The 21,933-nt window shown below is 33.3% G+C and overlaps 2 protein-coding genes across 2 annotated transcripts in view; one reads left to right on the top strand and one right to left on the bottom strand.

Annotated features, from left to right (window-relative positions):
- The window catches only part of LOC107190544 (tubby-related protein 4), a 74,074-nt gene extending 58,431 nt beyond the window's left edge, over positions 1 to 15,643 (bottom strand). The window contains exon 1 of the mRNA XM_015579359.1: positions 15,548 to 15,643. Coding sequence (XP_015434845.1) covers positions 15,548 to 15,643 — 96 coding nt within the window. The remainder of the gene's footprint in view (positions 1 to 15,547) is intronic.
- A 3,207-nt stretch (positions 15,644 to 18,850) lies between these two features.
- Positions 18,851 to 20,408, top strand: LOC107190568 (RWD domain-containing protein 1). Its single transcript, XM_015579392.1, has 4 exons — positions 18,851 to 18,997; positions 19,158 to 19,507; positions 19,570 to 19,756; positions 19,851 to 20,408. The coding sequence occupies exons 1-4, from the start codon at positions 18,928 to 18,930 to the stop codon at positions 19,958 to 19,960; spliced, it is 717 nt and encodes a 238-aa protein (XP_015434878.1). The 5' UTR covers positions 18,851 to 18,927; the 3' UTR covers positions 19,961 to 20,408.
- Positions 20,409 to 21,933: the final 1,525 nt, after the last annotated feature.

Raw genomic sequence — 21,933 nt, 5'->3', positions numbered from 1 at the left:
AAAAGGGTTAACTGCAGTTCCGTTTTTAAAATTCATGATTCCTAAGACGTTGAATACAAATACAAATAAAATTGTAGACAAGGTAAGATTGTAAATAAAGTAACATGTCTCATTAATTCAAACAATGAAAAGATACAAACTTTAATATTTATATCTTTTAATATTTCATATTTATATTCTTTTGACTAAAAAATTCTAACACAAAATTACAAGAACTTTTTCTGGATTTAACTTACATTAAAATAAATTATTATCTTAATGTTATTTAATTATATTTTTTCTTACTAAATATCAATACTGAAAATGATAAATAAATTCTTGTTTTGTAAATTTCGGCTCGAGGTCACTATTTCAAAAATCCTACAAAATACTACCGAAGAATTCAAGCAAATTCTTCTACAGACATACTTACGATAACCTATACTTTCAGAAAATACAACAAAAAGAATCCACCTTTTGAAAGGTCTAGATTAAAATAACCCCTTAAGTGTTTACAAAAAAATTGTGTAACAACAGTCTTTTGTCTTCAATTCTAAATAAGAAATTCGATATTGCCCAGGGAATACTAAGAATTAATGTAACAAAATGTAAGGGTAATAAAGTGTCAACGAAAATATAAAAACAAATGCATATTGTGTTAACATACAGCATGAAAGAAGATATTATGACTCAACGCTTCTAGACATCCTTACGATGTAATATTATTTATCCTGTAATACTTATTTGAAAAATATTTTTATAAATTCGTTTGTTATATCTAAGTATGCACCTTGCGAAATAAATAAAAGAAAACGACATTCCAACAGACATTTTACGTTTCACATGGGAATTCACATTTGTTTATTACATTTAAGGTTTTCGTCGATGTATAGATACTCTACTTTATATAAACAAAGCGTTCTTTACAATACTCTCCATTACGAAGCAGTACACTTAACGAAAATTGTATTTGCAGTTTGCGGAAGTCCTCCAGCACTTTTCTTCCTGCGATCGTGTGTCTACAAGGCGAGTCATCGGTCTCCGGTGAAGTGGGAACTGTATCGGGTATTTGATATCCCTTTAATGGCCAGACTGAATAAAAGCCGTGTGAATAGTCGCGTTAGTTTTCAGAATATCCGATTTCGAGGGAACTGGTCTGTTTCGCTTTCAATACGGTACGTAAGTTTTTTATTAGGGCGTGACACGATGTATAAAGTTTATCACTATAACTACCGACGATAACTGTATATCTATTTCTGTCCGATCGATAAAAATGATAGTCGTTTTGAAAATATTCAAATATTATACATTGTTTCATATCACATTGAAAGTTGTGAAAGATCTGAGAAAATGCATTGTTGTAACATTTTAATCATTGTTATAAAAATGTTCCAACCAGTTAGTAAAACCGCTTTGGTACGTATAGTGTTAATAGTCGTGTAACATCCAGTGAACAAAAAACCATCTGTTTGTATCGTTGATATCAGTTTATTAAAATCAGCCGGTGATCCAATTTAATCTTCGTTGATGAAACTAAAATCGATATGCTGTCGCTATGGTTAATGGCTGAACAGTACAGTTTTTCTAAATTGACTGCATTATATTTTAAGTAGGTAACGAAACCTGGAATCATTTATTATGTAATACATTAACATACTTTATTAGTAAACCATGGATGTTTATACGGATTAAAATTTGTCGAGATTGTTTCATGGAACTCAGAATTAAACAGAAATGAATACTTTTTATTAAAAGTAATATTATATTACTAATATAAAATATTTAAATTATTTATTTGCAAACAACTATTCATTTATATTAAAATCATAATAAAATATTAATTAAATATAGTGCAACTAATATTTTATATTTAATTTTACTGTATTTAATACAGTTGTGTACGCCATAAATACATAGAAACTACCATTTATTTTTTTAGTATTATCGCGACCTTAATACACGCTGGGCAGGACATACATACGTAATAAGGTCGGAAAGTTACCGGCCTAACCTCAGTATCACTATGTAACTTTTATTTCTTCAAAGTTCTTTTGTGTGGTTTGTAGTTAATAATATAATCTAGTGTAGCTACACAGTAAGGTGCACGAGTTTCCGGTCTAACCCTCACTTAATGAAAGAGAATGAATTAATGAAACCTTTGTTTTAAAATATGATGTCCCTCCATTTTAACATTTAAAAATAATAATCAATAATATAAGATATTTACAATATTTGAACATATAATGAAGAACAAATGTATTTGTGCAATAAGAATATGAAAATGAAAGTAATTATATTTTTATATTATCAATTGCACACAAATATGTATACCATAAGTGTGTATATATTAGTAAGTAATAAGGCAAAGTATAATACTGATAACGTTAATTACACTATTAATACCTCTGTACAACACATGATTGTACTATATACATATTATATACACAGTGTTTCATATGTCTTGACCATCAAAAAAACATGGAAGGATATTAATGTATGTATTGTACCTAACCGAAAATGGAACAATCAGTATATTCACACACATCAATCTCACGGTGTACGAAAGTCTCGAACAAACATAAAATATACTGTATATATTCTATGTGATAGTTTGTAAATGGTTACTTTAAATAAATCATCAGGTACTACATAGCACACTTTCGTCCTTTCCTGTAAATTTAAAATTTACACTGGTACAGTTTTAAAAAATTCCGGTAAAAGACGAAAGCATTTATGCCATGTAATACCAGGTATTTTATTTAAATTAACCATTTACAGACTATTTCAGGTATGTAGTTTACATAGAGTATACAGTATATCTTATGTTTCTTTATCACTTTCAATAACTGTGAAATTGATGTGTGTAAATGATTGCTCCATTTCCGTTTAAGTACAATACATGCATTAATACTAATATTCTCCCTTGTTTCTGTGCTAGACAAGGTAACTGAAACGTGAAGTTAATGAAGCAACTCGCCCCATTCTGATGCTGTCGTGATTCAATGTCTATCATTTCATTTATGATCCACCCAATAATTGTTAAATGCTTTATGAACTCAACAGCTTGTCCCACCGGGACTAATTGTAATATTCAAAATGTTGACATTTCTGCCCAACGATTACGCATAATAATTAATGGAATATAATTCATAATTCGTTCCTCTTTCCTCTCATCCTACATCACAATTCAAATATTGAAGTTAGTAAGAGGTTACAAAGGTTTAGGCAAAGAAAATAACTGGGTGAGCATCAGGAAAGAGAGAACAAGGATTGCAACCTACATTTTAGTTTTTGCAGGTATAACTAAAATCGCTGTTAATTATTAATTATATAATTAATTATAAGGCTGGTGTATATGAAATTTCGGTTATACTGATTGGTATATTTGAATTGAAACGTCTTTATTGTTGGCACACTTTACCAAACACAATTTGTTTTACAGTAAAGCCATGTTTTAAAATTAATTAAAACAGACGAGATATCGAACTGACATTCGATTAAAATCCCTATGTGTACTTGCACTGAACAATTTTAAGTCAAACTGAAAAATAAGTTTCCAAATCATATATGGCGTCGGGCATAAATTACTTTTTAATATTTCTTCAATAATAATCTTCTAAGTATTAGTTTAAAAATAAAAAAATTACATTAAAGAATTCAATATTTTAATAATAATACTAATATGAGATACACGAGTTTCATTGAGGGACATACATAATCTCATTCACTTATTTAAATTGCACAGAATATTTTATGTCACTAAAAAAATCCGGTACTTTGTATGTGCCCATCTAATGAAATCTTTTCCGTTAAGTTACTATGTATTTACTGTATATTTTATACAATTATTCATCTGTTCAATATCGCCGCTACATAAGAGACCTCACTCTACCAACACTTGTTTCACACGCTGTTTGTATTCCTAGAGACTGATAGCTTCTTTGTGTTCTGTTTATACCTGCCCATATTGAAAGCGTTGAATTCTCACTACAACAAGAATGAGAACTTCTTCATGCAGCAAGTGCCTCGAAGAACAAAGGGAGTCACGATGGTTTAATCTGGAGAACAATAGACCTGTTCCTCTCGATGGATCCTCAAAACGAATCGGATTGCCGAACCTTCATCGATAGTCTCAAGAACGATTCGGAGATTTTGCATCAATTTTCCGTTATCAGCCAAAGCCAGTTTGGAAGGAAATCACGTATACGAATTTCACGTGTCACCGGTGGAAATGGATCAGATCGAACTTCTTATTCAAATGATTTCCGAATCGGTCCCATGGATCCTCTTCTAATACTGACTGTCCTATTTTCACGTGCCCTTATTCTTTCGTGTTTTTCTTGCGAGTCAGTGAAAACTCGATGAAACTTACGAATTGGAAACTTTAATTATTAAACAGTTCTAACAAGTCTTCACAATGCAAATCGGTAGTATTATCGGTATTTATTTCGTGGGCAGTTGGAGAAAATAAAATAAAATTACAAAGGTTTGAAATTCAGAGGTTGACACGCATATATTCAATTAACCACGAATATAACAGAAATGCTAAGTAACATTATGAAATACCGTTCATTGAGTGGTCAAAGTGTTAACCAGTCCGTGTAATTGTTCGTTCCCAGAACAAAAGTAGCCACCTCAGCGCTTCAATTTCATTGCATTTCGCTCGAAACTTTAAACATTTGTAACTTTTGAATAAATGAATTAAATGAATTTAATATTGAACAAATTATTTCCGAAAAAATGATTCTTTTGTAGTATAAATTGTAGATACCATTGACTTTGTTACATGCACCAATGATTAACCCCCCTCATTACTGTTTTCAATAAACTGGAAATACAGTTTAAATTCCACATTTTCAAAATATTATTTAGTTTCTGAAATAAAGTCTGACAATTCAGTTTGCAAAACACAAAAAAGAAGAATAATACATATAAGTGGCATTTAGAAAGAATAAAGTCCAGTTCACAAATAATAATTTAATTTAAAATGTTATAGTCTTTGTTCCTGTTATTTGTTTTTTTTCTGTAATCCAAACTAAGAGTCTCGCTTAATTGTGAAATGAATATGATACGGAAGTTGACATCAATCATTTATTTCTCAAATTAACGAATTTATTAATTTCAAAAGATATATGATATTTTTCATATAAGGTAACATTTCCAATCCTCGAAAATATACGTTATAGTTTCACACTCTTCCGCAACAGAAGAGACAAAATAATCACATATATGTATACAAAAACTTTCCTAGACTTAATTTAGAGCACGATAGAAAATCCCAATTTTTTTCTACTTGATCAGTATATTAGTCTACACAAGAGTTGGTACCAGGATAATTACGTTTTGCTGGATTTTACCCATTACACATTTCCATACCCTTTTTACGCATTTTGTGTTCTTTTTCTCTATCTTATTGCGCTAACTTCGTATAGTGGAACAAATTCAGATTGTAAAATGTCAAGTGGGACACTTCATATATGCTTTGTCTTCATTTTATTGGCGTGTACGCATTCAACGTCGTTGTACGATCGACCATGTTGTGTTCGACCAGCTCCGAGTTTACACATCCATAACGAAGTAGGGTTAATTCGATCTGCAAAGTTTGATGCGCAGCGGGGACGCAATCGATCAGAATTCATTACGCCTCCTATGTTCCTTGATCGACGAATTCTGCTAATTCGTTGACTACTTCCCTTTCCGGAACTAATCGTTGATTAACGATTCGGTAAAATCGTTTTCCGCGCCAGTTACGACGATGAAAAGGTATCGCGCTAATCTAGCTCTATTACTGGAGGGAATAATTAGATTACAGCCGAATGATGGAATCGATTCGAACGAGTTCACAGAGTACTTTAGGTTCAAATTCGTTCAATCATCTGTTTGTGTCTGACCCTTTCCTATTACAGCTCTATCCTTGCGAATAAAAATCGACATTGTCCATGTCCGAATCATTTTCTATATGTATATCTCGTTAACCCTCGTGCACTGTTCGGATCAATTTGACCCGAAGCCAATGTTCGATTCTTAGTTACATTTTTTATTACAGAAATTTGTAAATTAATGTGACATTAATAGCTTACATACATATATTATAATGTAGCGATAGGCAAATATATTTCTTTAATTTGATATTAATTGAGGTCCTATTTAATTCAAGTTAGAGGGTTATAGTACTCTATACATAAGCGTTGCTGGTTTGTTTACAGTATTCACAAGGCAGTCCATAAGAAAATAGCTAATTCTAGATGTTACCTTTTCGAAATATACTGTCAACGCGTTGATTGCCATGGTGGTCATTGGTGAACGGCATCGTTAAATTAACATTTAGTAAAATTTAGTAAAAAGGAATTTAGTAAAATATTATCGCAATAGTAAAATGGTGGGCAGTGAAGATGTTAAAGATTTAAGTAAGCACATGAGTACCAGACAAAAGATTCGGTCTATAAGTACATAGTCAGCATTGGTTCTCCAACGAAGTATCAGACTAATTTTCATATATTAATTAACTTATGTTTTTAATATTGCTGAGAATTATATAATATTATTGAATAACATTTGATACTACTGAACACGTATGCATTAAATTGAAATCTTTAACATGCTTATAAAATACTACTATATTACATAGTATAAATTGAAAATGATGTGAAACAACTACATTCACTTGTAATTTAGTTAGATATCACGTATTGCTTGAACTAACTGTTTACGAATCGCATAATAAAAGGGGTGAAGGGAAATAATGTTCAAATAAGCTTTTTAATTTACGCATAAAAGTTTGTCAATATCATGTAAAATGAAATAAAACAATCATAAAAATAAGTAGAAAATAAATCAGTAATATGGAGCTTTGGAAAATTTGATAAATTACATTAAATGTATATAAAATAAAAATTATAAAATTAGGGAAGTTATTTCCTAAAGGTCTTTCATGCGTAAAAGATTTTATTTATGTCTTCTAGCGAAAAATTTAAAACACTCCCAACTTCGGTACATATAAACGTTCTAGGCTAACGATTCTAAAGTAGCCAATGTTTCACTTCGATTCCATCGAAAGAGAACAGGTTAATAAAAAAAGAAAAGAAAGACGGGCATGGTACCAGACTGGGTAAAACAAACTTTCTTTTTAAACGCATGCTTTAATTTTGCCATGTTGCTTTCCAACATCGCGGTGTTGGATGTTGTGCCGTTAATAAAGCAGAAAGTTTGCACGACTTCCGAAGTTATTATAGTTCCCCGTGGCGCGTGTAACGCGTTACATCGCAAGACTAAAATTTGTGTCGACATGATTATTGTCCTGTCAGCGTCATTATACGTTATCGATACTACATCGAAATTTCATGGGAATCCTATTAATGATCCTTGTATTAAATTGGTATACATGATGAAGCACTTGGCTTGAGAACCTTCAATTACTTGACTCTACACGGTTTGTCCCACAGGTTTCCAAATTGAAGTTAAAACAATTTTTCGTATAATATTCACGCTTTTTAACAGCAATTATTGAAAGTAGTTTCTTTGTGAAATGATATACTGTTCATGATAATTGTACAAACACTGAAAATAGCTCTGGTAATTCTTCTTCAAGATGACGGAGAAAATAAACGTCGAAGCCCTCTGAATTTCAAAATGATTTTAGATTGTCGTTTCATGGTCTTCGTTTCCAATTTGAGTAATAGGAGTTAGTTTGATGTAGCTGAATTGGACGAATAGAGTAGATAATCAAACTTCGAGAAACCTTTTCAGACCACAATGTTGTGTAAACTTATGACTCGCGAAGCCAAAAGTTTGGACCCTCTTTCTTTCCGCCATTTTCAAGAATAATTATCAGAGCCATTTTCAGAGTTTCTGTAATTATTACGAAGAGTATACCTTTTTAAAAGAAACTATTTTTAATATTTGATAATGAAGAGTATCATCATTTTACGGAAAAATGCTGTTTTAATTTCAAGTTGAAAACTTTTGGGAGGACCGTGTATGTGCAGGAAAATATCCCATGCTGAACTAAAAAACACAAGATGCTTTCGGTATTCTGAACGCAATTTATACTGGTTTCAAACTTCTGCTGTAAATGAATTTAATACATAGCGAATGTAAATTCTCTGTACCTTCACAATATTTACGATCAAATTATTTTAGATACAATAGAGGTAAAGATCTAGGTATTGATTGTATAACAGATTGTTTCGGTTTGTGCACATTTTGAAATTATACATGTAGTGATTCCCCTATCTACGTAGGTTTACTTTTATTGTATTTTTAATTGTGCATTACATTTCATATCATTTTTAATTGCGTATACTATTATGTTACCACATAGATGTTTTGGCAATGCCGATATTATACTAAATAATGAAAATGCTTCTCTCGTTATTTCGTGTAAAACAAAATGATTTACAAGAATCAAGAAAAATAATTATGCCCGTTGATATACCTATATTTTTATAAAACATAATAATGTAACTTTTTTAAGCCCATAGTTTATTTCCAGAAGACGTAGTAGTGTATTTCCATAGTTTATGCAATTTCATATTTTTCTTGTTCAATTCACAGCAGATGAATTAGTTAAAGTTTAATCTTCTATTCCGGGCTTCATTAGGTTAAAGGTAAAATAAAAACTATACTTGACTTTATTAAAAAGTCTAGTTGTTACAATATCTTCTATAAAGATTCTGTTTTTGGATAATTGTTTTGTCGAATATTCTTAACAATAAAATTAATTAATATAATTCAGTTATTAAAACTGTCAATTGTAATGATTAATTTTTAATCATCCCTTTATAGCAGTAATGTACTTATATTTATTGCGCAATACGTATGTTACGCTCACTGCAACTAAATATGTACATAAAGAATTAAGCCAATACTGGTAATACATTAATCAAAATGGTATTGAGTGAAAAAAAAAGAGTTCATGGATGAATTATTAATCAGTTACGTTTGTTTACCAAAATCTGTTCTACCGTACCGTGGATAGCGTGACTAAATATCGCCGTACGTTTAAAACACCAGTAATTCCGGTGTTTAAACTATAGGCGTCACATGGAACAACGAACGCGATTTTCCAGGACAAATGATGTATGCTATTGCAGAATCAGCGGCGGCCAGCATTTGAATCGATATTATGTATAGAGAATCGTGATGCTCTCAGTACGAATCTGGTTCAAATAAATACTATTACTCTTTCAGGACATTTTCAGACACCCTATACTTTGATTTTTCACGGAGTGAAAAACTTACTGAATGATTTTCAACAATAAACTCTTAAAGAGTTTTAGTCTATATTTTTTCTAAACGAGAATTTAATTGTTTAAGATTATTCAGTAGATTACTGTATAATTTATAATGTATGTTGAAGTTTTCTATGTGCACTTTTACAAGATATAATAAATGAATTTGTACTAATAATATTGTACTATGTCGACTTCTTTTGGCATAAAGATTCTGCTTACATGCATTTCACTATTAATACTGTATACTACCTGTAGTAAATATGTTTCAAATGGCAATATTTTTTAGAAAAATTATCCCCTTCTATCAGATATGCACTACTGCAACTTGATATATCATTTAAACTGTACAATAACCTCTAGGAAAAAGTGAATATTTGTAAAGTCTCGCACCCGATCATGAAAATTCTGGGGTATACAGGATGGTCCTTTATTGCTGAAACAACCGTCAAGCGCATGATTCTTTATGAAAAGATAAGTGGATAATCTGGAATATATCGTGAACATTTTCCACTCCATACTAAATAAAATCGGCTTTGAAAAATAATTTGATACACATACGTATTCCTACTTACATTAAGTAGAAACGACAAGTGCTGATCAGACACGTTAGTCGAATTGTGCACAACAGCCTTGCAAATGAATGCAACAAACTTTCACAGTATTATTACAATTAATATTACTATTATATTATAGACTACTATTGCAAAATTATTATTATTAGTGTAAAATTTCCCGGACATTCAACGCTGATGAACTATTTTCCCCGAGTCACAAAGCTCTACTTTAAAATTTTTCACTGCAAATTTCCAACATATCTTTTCATAAAAAATCATTATTATCGATTGTAACATCAATAGATCATCCTCTATAATTTTAGACATTGATTACACAATACTTTTACATTCAGATAAATATTGAGTCGAATGAAAAGTTTTTACCTACTTTTGTTATTAAATCCAATGGAGTATTTCAACAATATACGATTCTAACATATTAAACTTCGTCGTGAGTACCTACTCAAGTAACAATGCGATGAGTTACAGCAATTATTGCCTTAAATCAGTTGCATCTACTGCCTTTATATTATAAATCACATTAGATGCATTCGAACCTTACTGACATTTTCTCCATACATTTGATAAACATTGTTTACTGTTTATGTGATAATAGTCCCGATCAGTAGTAACTTCTGAAACTCATAAAATAATGCTCTACGAATATATTAGATCGTTAACTAAGTTCTGTGGGTTCTTTATCTTAAAATATTTATTAAAATAATACCTTACAATGTTTATAATTTTAATTTGAGTTTCATAACTCCAAGCTGCTTAGCAAGTTCACTAGTCGATTGGACCGGGTCTTTGTTCAACAACACTTGCAAAACATTATTTTCCATTTCTACTGGACATCCAACGCATTCTTTACCCTTTAAGTTGAAATTGCAATTTTTCTATCGTTGAAACCATCTCTCAAAAGTGTCTGCAGCTACAACTCCACTACCATAAACTTTTTTAATCAACCGTTTCTTTGTGCTGCGGTTTTCTTCATATTAAAAAACAGCAAAATATAATGACAGATATGCTTTTTGTCAGATATCATGTTAAATCAAAATAGGCAAATGTTTTTTACTACAACATTGAACTTATCGATGTACTTCGTTATAGTAGAATGGTCAGTTTTTGCGAAACAAAAAAAGTGTACCCTACCACCACTTACGAGCGGCCTGCAGAACTTAGTTAATGACCACGTATTTCCCCCGACAATTTCGGACGATTTTACAGCGAGAAGAGAACCAGGAAACTCAAAATACGACTATAAAGCAAGTACATGATCGATTATCAGACTAAACGATGAAAACGAGAGCGTAAAAACGTTCCGTTCAATCCAATGATTACCCAAAAATAATTCCCTCCTAATACCACCAACGACATCGAAAGGTATTCAGCAACCCAAAGCGACACGACCTTCGGGTGACCTCTGACACGGAAATGTTCTTGTAAATTTGGCGCGGTTCCTACAAGCGTGCATCAACGTGGAGGCATTGAGAATCGATAAATGTGGCATTCCCACCGCGGCAAACGTAATCTTTCCTTGTTGTCCCGCGCCGTTGCTGGTTCAACTTCAGTGTCATTCGGTGCCACTCGTGCCTACGTAAGTCGTGCAGAAGTGCAGGGCGCGACAATGCCGGGGCGAAAAGGAAAAGCTTCGCGGCGAACCGCTGTTCAGACCGCTGAAAAGATCTAATCGAGACACCGAGCACGAACTTCATCTTCACCCGTGTACGGCTCGGGGAACGTACCAAACACGTTCGCCTCGTCTGAACCCTCCGAATTTTCCTGGCTACCCTCGACTCCTAAGCCGCTTCCACGCCGACGGATCCGCCTCACCCTGACGGATTCCAATCTCCACCCCGCTTTTGATGCGGTCTCGAAAACTCCCTCTCTCTCTTTCTCTCACCCCGGGTATTATTAACTGGGCTCGCCAAACGTCGAAATCCCAACGGAGTCGCGCGAACGCCCCCTCCAGGCTCGTAGAAACACGGTAAAAAATCCTCTGTTTTGTCTGGCGTCGCGTTTCCGCTTTGTTTATTAGACGTGCGCGCTCGTCCTCGCATCGGCGGTGTGTTTCATTTCGAAATATTCCGCGGCAGGTTTCCGCCGGAAATCACGCAGCGCTCGCGTCTAACGAAACAACTTCGATAATTAATCCCTGGACGGCCCTGTACTCCGACTGCTGGTTTTATATCTCTACGCCCACGTTGGAACTTTTTGTTCCGTGCGAGGGACAAAGTCGCGTTGAAACGACGACTTCGTTCGCTGCTTTGCCCTAATACGTGACTTCTTGGAGTGTTCCTCGTGTGGGTTGAACGAGGAACTCGAGTAATGACTGACAATGTGGACTGTCATGATCCATTGATGGTTTAGGCATGGGCGACGACCCTCGAAGACATTTCGGTCTACACTAAACGCCAAATAAGAGCATAACTGTTTCGCGCATCTTGAATGAGCATAAGAGGTCTCTCGAACCCCTGCTTACCCCACTTTCTCGCTTTCTGTAACAGGGACGATAGAATTTGTCATACACCGGGTGACACAATCAAGTATTTCTCAAGAAATGAATACTTTTGAATGGCACGTTTGTACTTCACAGTCACTGTATGAAGCTACACGAAGCATAATGATGCTCAATTGTTTAAGACGTTGGTAAGTAAGGTAACCGAGAGGAATATGCGCAGACAAGACCGAAATTCGTCATTTCGCAGTTATGGTCTTATTTGGTTTTTAGTGTACATCGGTTTCATTTTTTGTAAACATTTAGAACGATTAACTTCGACGAACTTTTTATGTGTAACTGTGGTTCTGATTATACGTACGCTGGACGAAATTTATTAGTAACGAAACACTATTGTTTTTAATAAAAAATGTTAAGTAGTTCGTTAATGCAATTAATGGATAGCTTAGTAATAACTACAGAAGGATAGGAAATAGGAAAGAACCGTTACATTTTTTTTATGAACTAGGTATCTATAATAATTTAGAGGTATATATAGAATTCTGTTTTGTTTTTCTTTTACTTCGGCTGGATTGCGATACGATAATGCATAGCATCGTGGGAGCTCCCTAATCGAACGCAGTACGGTCTTTGATGTTATAGGATAGTTTTCTCCAGACCTAACCCAGACCTGAATAACTTGGCTGGTATTGGTGATAGGAAAAAATGCACGAGGCCAAAATTATTTGGTATCGAGGGGCTGATCATCCGATGTTACTAGTTTTTTGATAGGTGGAGGCGTCAAGGAGATATGAAGGTCATTTCTGTTTTCTTAAATGGAACGGTATGTTTTTTTACTTACATTCTGATAGAGTATTTCAAAACGAATACAATGACCTATTGGAAAGGTCATTCGTGGTCTGGGTTAAGCCTATTGTGATGGAAATTAATTTATTTTGAGAAAAAAAAACTATTGTTGATATTATTACTTCATCTCTGTCTCGTAATTTCTTGTTATGGGTCGTTGAATGAAAATAAACATTCAATCACGCTGTACGCTTCATCTGTACATACTATGATTAGTCGTTTATGAGAATCTCTGCCGAGCGAAGTGTATCTCAAGTTTCCGAAATGCGTTATTAAATAGCGGAGAAAGTAGATATGGTTTTTGTTTATGGGGAATGTCACCAAATTGTAAGAGATGCGGTCCGTTTGTATGCTGAACGGTTTCCCGAACGTGTCACACCTTCACGAAGTAAATTGTCTTTAGTGAAATTATTCAATTCCGATTGATAGAACACCTTTCCAAAATTGACGTTTTTTGAGATTTCAAGGTTATCTGCATTTTTTTGTTGCATAAGACCTTTTTTTCTAGATAGTATTGTAGAGTATTCTATGAAAAATTCAGCATGCTATACTTTTATGACCATGAAATAACTTTGATCGTGAAAAATTGCTACAAATTTCTTTTATATTCATTATAAATTAAGAATATCCCAAGTTGTTCTTCGATTGTGAACATGATAAATTACTTTATCTCTGCAGAATCATGACTGATATTAGAAAAGTGCTAGTGTTCACATTTCTCCGAAACTATTTCTGTTGCACGTTTCACACTACCTTATCGTTTCTGAAGATGTTTCGATGAAGTCCAGACCGACAACTTTGAGCACTTGTTGTAACAATATGAAAGGCAATGAGTGAGTATTCTTGCAAACAGATTCAATCACAGATTTTATGCTGCTTTTAAGAGAAATCAGGTTCATTTCAATAATTAGATAACGATATACCTTCTATTCTGGGAAAAATATTGAAGTTAACAAAAGCGTAATTTACTATAAAATACTATATCGAAAAATTATTCCAAAGGAAGAAGAAAATTCGGATGACTGAAATTTCGAAGAAATGACCTTTGGAAAGATGTTCTATCAATCGTAATATACACCCCTTCCAATCGAACAAATCCACCAAAAACAGTTATTCTTAAAAGTTGCAATGATATTTTAGATTTATTTTATACTTCCTAAGATAGTTAAGTTGCAAATTTATATGTATGCTTAGATCTATAGCTGTGCTGAAACAGGCCTACGCATGATTTGATAAAATTAAATATCCTCCTTTGCTGATCATTAGTATATTTCTTTCCACACAACTTTCAACTGACTTCGGTTTTAGTGCGTTAATATAATTATTTGAAGCCATATAGACCCCTATTATTTCATCAAGCTTCTAACACCACAAATAATTAAATTGATTTACATTTAGAAATTAATATAATTTAAATTAGACGGAATTTTATTTTCTATGCTTCTCTGAAAAACTTTAATAGACTAAGTAGACACTAACTACTCTCTAAAAACTGTGTCCTTTTTTTCAAAAACAGGTATAATACTATTTAATCCACAATACTTTATTTTCCATTACGCTTCTACAAAAGGCTTTTAAAAAAGCATAACACTTGAGTAACAAATCAGTACCTACATGGAAATTTACAAGTTTGCATCAAATTGTATTCAACTACAAATAAGAAACAGCCAACTGTAATTCCTTGTCCAATAGGAAATGACTGTTTAACCAATTTACACAGAATATAGTAACTCCATTCAACATTTCCGTCAAACTTCTTAAACGCACGATCGCACAAAACTTCCAAGATTGAGAGTTGCAAACGTCGTACTAAATCAATGACCAATGCCTACATTTAATGGTAGTTTTCAGTTCTAGATGTCACTTTTCCCACAACTTGAATATAAAACATAATACGGAGGCAGACCGAATGGTGTAGCTCTATTGTCTCCTTTCAGGCTATTGTCTACAGTTTCTACGACACGCGTCGCGTTGAAAAGCGACGTTCCTGATCATCTTTAGCATCTGCATTTCTAAGATAACTACGGTCTCTGTCGCGACGATCTAAAAATTCATCGGTAAAATGGCTACAGAATGAAAAAGGCTAACAAATCCAAAAACGTGTCGGCGTTTACGTCACTCAACGTTGCTGAATTAGCTACCGCTAACGCAACCTTATCGCGCGGTATTATTGGTTCATTGTTAATATCCGCACATACGTCTAACAATTTTCGAATATTTTCCCCTTCCAATATTGCATCGTATCGTCGTTGTTATAACAAGGAATCTTTACGACCAATCGAGTTTACTTTCCAAACAAAGAACACACAATTCAATCGTAATAAACGATCCGTTCTTTCCCTCCCACCGCTTCAGCATGATGCGAGCCACATGGGAAATTACAGTTCTACGTCTAATAACACGCTATTTGGTATTACCGTACCGCTCTAATAACGCACCGCAATTTTCAATAACCTTGTAAAGAACAAATCACCTACCTCCGGTGATTCGTCCGGTACCTTGCCCATCCAGCTAAGCGACAGGATGTTGCAGTCGCACTTGGCATTGTTGTTCTTCTCGAAATGCAAATGCATGATCGTGTAACTGGATCACGATGGACGTTGGAATTATTCGTCAAGCCATCGAAACCCGCACCCAAATCGCGATTGTCACTCAGCTAAGAAGGAGCACCACACGCGACCCTCTAATACCATTAGTCCCCTATTAGTATTCTTGGGTCTGAAGATCTTAGGTCGATGATCGTACTAGCGGCCAAACTCCTTCACGCGTTTCTGGCCAAACACAGGACAAATGACTGGATCATAGTACTAGTATCTTGCACCGATTTTCTCGATTTGGTACAACCGATTGTTTCCAGCGAAATCTCGCGATCAGAGGCGTTCAAGTGTCCTATATGCAGACCATGTCTTCGCGTATAATTCGTCGAGCATGCGAACGAACCGCTTTGGATGAAACGATTTCTATGGAACCAACGTGTCAACGGATCAGGTCGAACTTGCGGCGAGCTTTTCATGCGAAGTCATTTGTTTGGCATCGTGGACGCCATTTTGTAGCCAGCTATAACTCCACCACCCCCGTATAGAAACCTTCCGATGATACGATGCAACGCGACAGGACACGCGTGAACGAGCGAGTGAGCTTCGTGAGCTTTCGTCGCGACCGTACGTCCGACTGAAAGCTCGGCCGGAGCTGCCACGCACGAGGCACCCTCGCGTTCTGTGACCGTATTGATTGCGTTCCGTTCTTGCCTGCTTTCCTGGCCACCTAACGGTATGTGGCCGTGTTAAATTTGCACCGCAAGCTTTTGCGCGCTACCAACACGGTTGTGGAAAATGCGCTGACAAAATGGTCCTGGGGTTACTTTCTTTCAAATGTTACAAATCGATGCCGTAGATAAGATAATGGGATTCGAATGTTTTGGGCGTTAATACGGTGTTTTCCACTGGCCCCATGAAAAGAAGTTCGTCGTATGACCCACTTGTATGGATTTCTATCGGGACCAAAATCTATTGGAGATTATGGTCCTGGACGATTTATAGAACTTGCATCGAATCGTTCAAATGAATAGTAGGTACTGTTTATCTTAATGTTGCAGGCGCAACTATTGAATACCAAGTTCATTATAGAATTGCAATCATATAAAAATTAACACATTTTCCTGATTTTCAGTCTGTAATGCTACTTAATGTATGATATACATTAGTAATCACGACCTTTTTAATATATAAGATAACATTATTGTGGAGTGTGCTGAAAATTTTTAATATTAACTCAAGGTCAAAGAAACATAGTCTAAAGGAACGCTTAATTATTAACATTTTGATCCTTGTTTTGCAATTACCTCAATTATTACAGTTTACTAGTAATAATAATTATTCCTAAAAATATTTTAAGAACGTTTAATGAATCTTCTAGTAAATTTATATCTATATTAATACAAAGGTTGAATGGAAATTTATCCCAACACTACGTATTTTCAGAATTATTTGCCATTTTTGTTTGAAACATTGTAAAAAGTTAATCATTTGATTTTGTATACGAAATCTTTCTTATAATACCAGAATGAGAAAACTGTTAAAAGCAACATTACTATGCTTGATTTCTACATTTACATAAAATAGGCGCATATAAATAAATAAAATTTGAATATTGCAATTTATTGTACCTTATGATAAATTAAGTACGAATGCTTATTAACTATTTACTATTGAAAAATTTTGCTTTTGTCTTTTATATCTTTATTATAGAGAAACTAAAAAAACATTAAAATACTCAACTATTATAGTAACTTCTGTTCAATAAAGTACGAATATAATTAAATACATAATGACAATAGCTTACACCATAATTTCGAACGTTAACAAACTTACAGTGCACTCGTTAATAGCAGAAAATTCAATTTTACTTAGCATGGAACATGTAGTACTAACAATATTGATCAAGTTGATTGAAGTACGAGAGAAAAGTAAATGCAATAAGAGCGTTACTTTGTTCGTCCAACTTATTTTTCTTCATCTTGTCTTGTAAGTATCTTTCCGAAAAATATCAAGCCTAAGTTAAGCTTCGTTCTAAAATCAATGTTTGTTAAATAGTAAAAATTTATTGCATGCATCTGATTATTGCTGTTTGACTATACGCAAGAACGGAATTGTTAGTATATTTTTAGAGCAAGCAAATTCTTAGTATCTCTTAAACACAATTAGAATAACCTTCACTGAAATTCTTCCCTCGAATTTATTACGGAAATCTATGTATCGTTCAATCGAAATTGCGGCAGAAATGTCAGATAAAATAAAATTTCGAAATACATGTTAGATAATATATTCCAATTTAAAAAATATTCATTAATCTTTGTAAGAAACTATTCATTTTTTTATATTTACATGTAGGCATTATAATACTAAAGTTTTGACTTATGTTAGTACTTAATTTTCAATGTAATTTTCGTGTATAGGAATTAAAATTATTCAAAAATTAATAGAACCATTTTAACTTTTAATTTTAATAAAATGTTCAATGTATTTTTATGATTTCAAACATTAAAAGTTGTTGTTTTCATTACAAAATTTCATTAGAAAATCTGTTTTTTATTTTATAACGAAAAATATCACATCATTTTTTAAATATGCGAGTAAGATATAATAAAATTCTAATGCCATCTTAAAAACTTAACAAAAACTATGTACTTTTCAAATAAACAGTATAATATTGATTGTGAGAAAAATTCATTTCTTTCAATTTTTTATATCCGGTGCTACTGGAAAGTTAATAATTAATATTGCTTTGATACCTAAACAAGTAAATTTGTATTTAATAAGTAAAGAGGAGACCTTAGACTCAAAGCCAAAAGAAGTAAATACTTTTTACGATAAAGAATAGTTGATATTTTACTGATTGACACTGGAATAAAGGTTATTCCCAGATAGCACATGACGCCTTGAAGACACCTATTTTACGGCTATTGTAGGTCTAAGGCGCCTTTAAGTCGTCTTCAAGGCGTCATGTGCTATCTGGATTCTGGCTTATTGAAGCCATCGGTTTTATTTTAAACCGTATTGTATCGTTCCCCTTAAATTATTAATTCAAATTTTATGATTACATTTTATGATCCTAGTAATGATTCGAAATTGATCGAGTAAGACTTTTGTATCGTAGAAGGACAGAAATTTCCATTGTTCAATCAGTCTATGTATGTACATATAAATAAGTGTAAATATCTTATTCGTGGTACAGCTGGGTACAGCGCCCCTTACCGCTGCTGTCACGATTGTAATATGATTTCGTGAATTTGTTCGAAGTTATCAATTGAATACGAAACTTAACACTCTTTTAGTAAATTAATTTAATTTCAAATAATATGGACTATAAAGAAGAACAACGCAATGAGATCGAGGCTTTGGAATCGATCTATTGCGGAGAATTGGAAAGTATGCATTATTGTATAACCTATAAATTTGTTTTTGTATACAGATTGCTATTTTGTCAGTAATTGTGTTTAAGTCGTTCATTTAATCAAATAAAAAATCTGTATCAATTATTATTTTGTATATTTTACTTATGAAAAGCGCATAAAACAATATATATCAGTTTTAGCTGTAGAACCGTTTTACACGTTTGCCATACCTATTAAAACGGAAGAATATGAGCCAGAAACTGGAAATGGGCTGAGTTGTCGATTAGAATTTACATATACTGCAAACTATCCAGATGAACCACTCCTTGTAGCTATAGAAGAACAAGAGAATTTTGAAGAGGAAAGCGATGAACGACTAAAGGACCATTTAATAGAAGAAATGAATGAAAATCTTGGAATGGTTATGGTATTCACGTTAGTTAGTGCTGCACAGGAATGGCTTAATTGTCAGTGGGATAAAATCAAATTAAATAGGGAAGAATCTGCAGCAAAGAAACTTAAAGAAGAAGAAGAAGCAGAAAGGGTAATGTACATGTAAGTTTTAAATATGTGGACATAAAGTTAATTTTCTTTTTATTTCTACAGAAAAAGTTTGAGGGAACTCGAGTTACCGTGGAAACATTTTTAAGTTGGAAAGAAAAGTTTGATGAAGAAATGGGATATACTAAACGTAGAGAAATGGCTGAACGCGAAGGAAAAAAATTAACTGGCAGAGAATTATTTATGACTGATAAAACATTGGATCAGTCTGATCTAAAATTCTTAAATGATGGTATTACTTTGGAATATATAATTCATTTAAGCCAAGTTGAATTATAAAAAAATATATGGAAGGAGTATAAAACAACTGATTTCTTCATTTGTAGGCGATGCAGTTAAGGTAGATGAAAGTCTTTTCCAAAGCCTCGATGACCTCGACTTGATGTATGATGATAATGATTCTGACTTTGACATAAATAATTATAACAGTGCCTAAAGTGAATATAATATATTGTTAGTGGAAGAGATTGAACTTAGAAAATCCAAAGAGTGTGCAGATGGTAAGATGCTTCAATATTGAAATTTTAGAGCTCAGGATCAAGTTTGATATACTTTTTGTATACTTGCATATTGGAGGCCCAAATAAAATTAATCAAGTAATTTTAGCCATATAAAAACACTGTATCCATAGCCATAATGCATCTCTTCCATGCACAATATATTCTATGCTATTGAATAAGGGTTAATCCCAACACTTAAATAAAAAGTTAGTACTTGAAAGTCTAGTTTAAGTACTAACATAGACAGGGGGATTGATGTTTGAAGCAAATATGCCACTACAAAATGAATTTATCAGAATTCATTGGTGCTATTTGCATTTCATACTGTGGCTGAGACATGTTGATATCTGTTATGTAGATAAATTTTATGCATGCAAATGTAAAAGGGATGAAAATATTTAATAACAGAAATAATTTTTATAATTGTGTACATACTTGAATAATATTCATAGTTTTGTTTAATAAACACAATATTGTAATTCTTCCCGCGCTTGACTATAGCCTCTTCATAAAGATCGTTCAAAGAGAGGAATATGAGAAATAAACAGACGCGCTAACGATCACGATTTAACATTTATTCATAGCCTTAGAGTTTAATTTATACGCCCGGTAACAAATTCTAACGAACGAGAACTTCTGTTTAAATAACTTAGTTTTGCGTTTCTTTCTCACTGGTACATCAACGATAAATTCACGTGCTGTATGCACACATGTATAGTGCTAATTTGAACAGATCGTAACAAGTTTTTTCCCTTACGTTTGCAGTGTCGCAGTAATTACAATCTAATCGATATTGTTGATCGAAAGTTGTATTTCATATGCATAACAACACATATATAGGAACCTTGTGACAGAATTTTCATTTCGTATATTTACTTAAAGTAAGACTGACAATTACGGTATGGTACAAAAAATACGACTTTTAGAACGTTGTCTCTTGCTTGTCCTGATTATAATCCTTAAAATCACTTTATTAAATTGAAGAGATGGTGAAATATTTTGCACAGCTGTATGCAGTATATCCAGCGTAATAGAACATTTAATCTAAACGATCAATTCTTTCCAACACAATTATTTATTTAATACGTGCATTAAATTAAAAATTGACGATCACCACAGAACTTAATATAATTAATAATCAGTTATACGTTACTGAGGTACAATTACCATAAGCCAGTGCTGTCCACGGGTGAATCCTTCGTGAAGGTCACTTAGACCACATCGTGCTGTACTACGTTTATACATAAATATGCATAAGGCGTACATACGTAAATACGTGATGCGGTATCAGCTATGATGCAAGAGAAATACCAGAACAACCCGTGAACATCACTCCCAAAGCAACTATTCATTAATTTCTGTTCATGGCGTGACTTACAAAGTGGACCGTAGTTTTGTTGTGTTTCACACTTACTCACCGGACTTAAAGCAGTACGCAAAAAAATGCAGCGTATAAATAAATAAAATAAATAGTTTCAGGTGAAACAATCCATAAAGTTCACTCGCGAAATCAATGAATAGTTTGAATACTGGAAACGTATACATCGTCACAGAGTACAATTATGATACTAAATTAGTAATAAATAAGTACACAGTACAGAATATTGACGAGTAAAGATGGATTGAAATCGTCATTTCCGGACACATTTTACATTATACATCTACCGAAGAGTCACAGACCTGTTCACAATACAAGACATTTATTTAATTCCTCGATGAACGATATTATCTTAAAACATGTTTGTATACGTCAGACTGGTCACCTGGTCTTTAAACTCGCCAACACGTCATAATCTGTTGGGAGAAGAACACGGTTAGTATTGACATAATGATCTTCCAGTAGTATTCGTTTAACCAAGCGACTTCATGACGGACGTATCGAACTTCGAGTACGTATCTAGGGTGTTCA

The sequence above is a fragment of the Dufourea novaeangliae genome, unplaced genomic scaffold (genome assembly GCF_001272555.1).
Source record: "Dufourea novaeangliae isolate 0120121106 unplaced genomic scaffold, ASM127255v1 scaffold187, whole genome shotgun sequence".
Taxonomy (NCBI): Eukaryota; Metazoa; Arthropoda; class Insecta; order Hymenoptera; family Halictidae; genus Dufourea; species Dufourea novaeangliae.
Note: the sequence above shows the minus strand (reverse complement) of the source record. Positions and strands in the feature narration are given on the sequence as shown.

Bases quoted from the DNA above. Each gene is read 5' to 3' on its own strand.
- LOC107190568 (XM_015579392.1), top strand. From the start codon at position 18,928: ATGGACTATAAAGAAGAACAACGCAATGAGATCGAGGCTTTGGAATCG. The intron at 18,998-19,157 runs GTATGCATTATT...AATATATATCAG, and splicing joins CTATTGCGGAGAATTGGAAA to TTTTAGCTGTAGAACCGTTT. The intron at 19,508-19,569 runs GTAATGTACATG...TTATTTCTACAG, and splicing joins AAGAAGAAGAAGCAGAAAGG to AAAAAGTTTGAGGGAACTCG.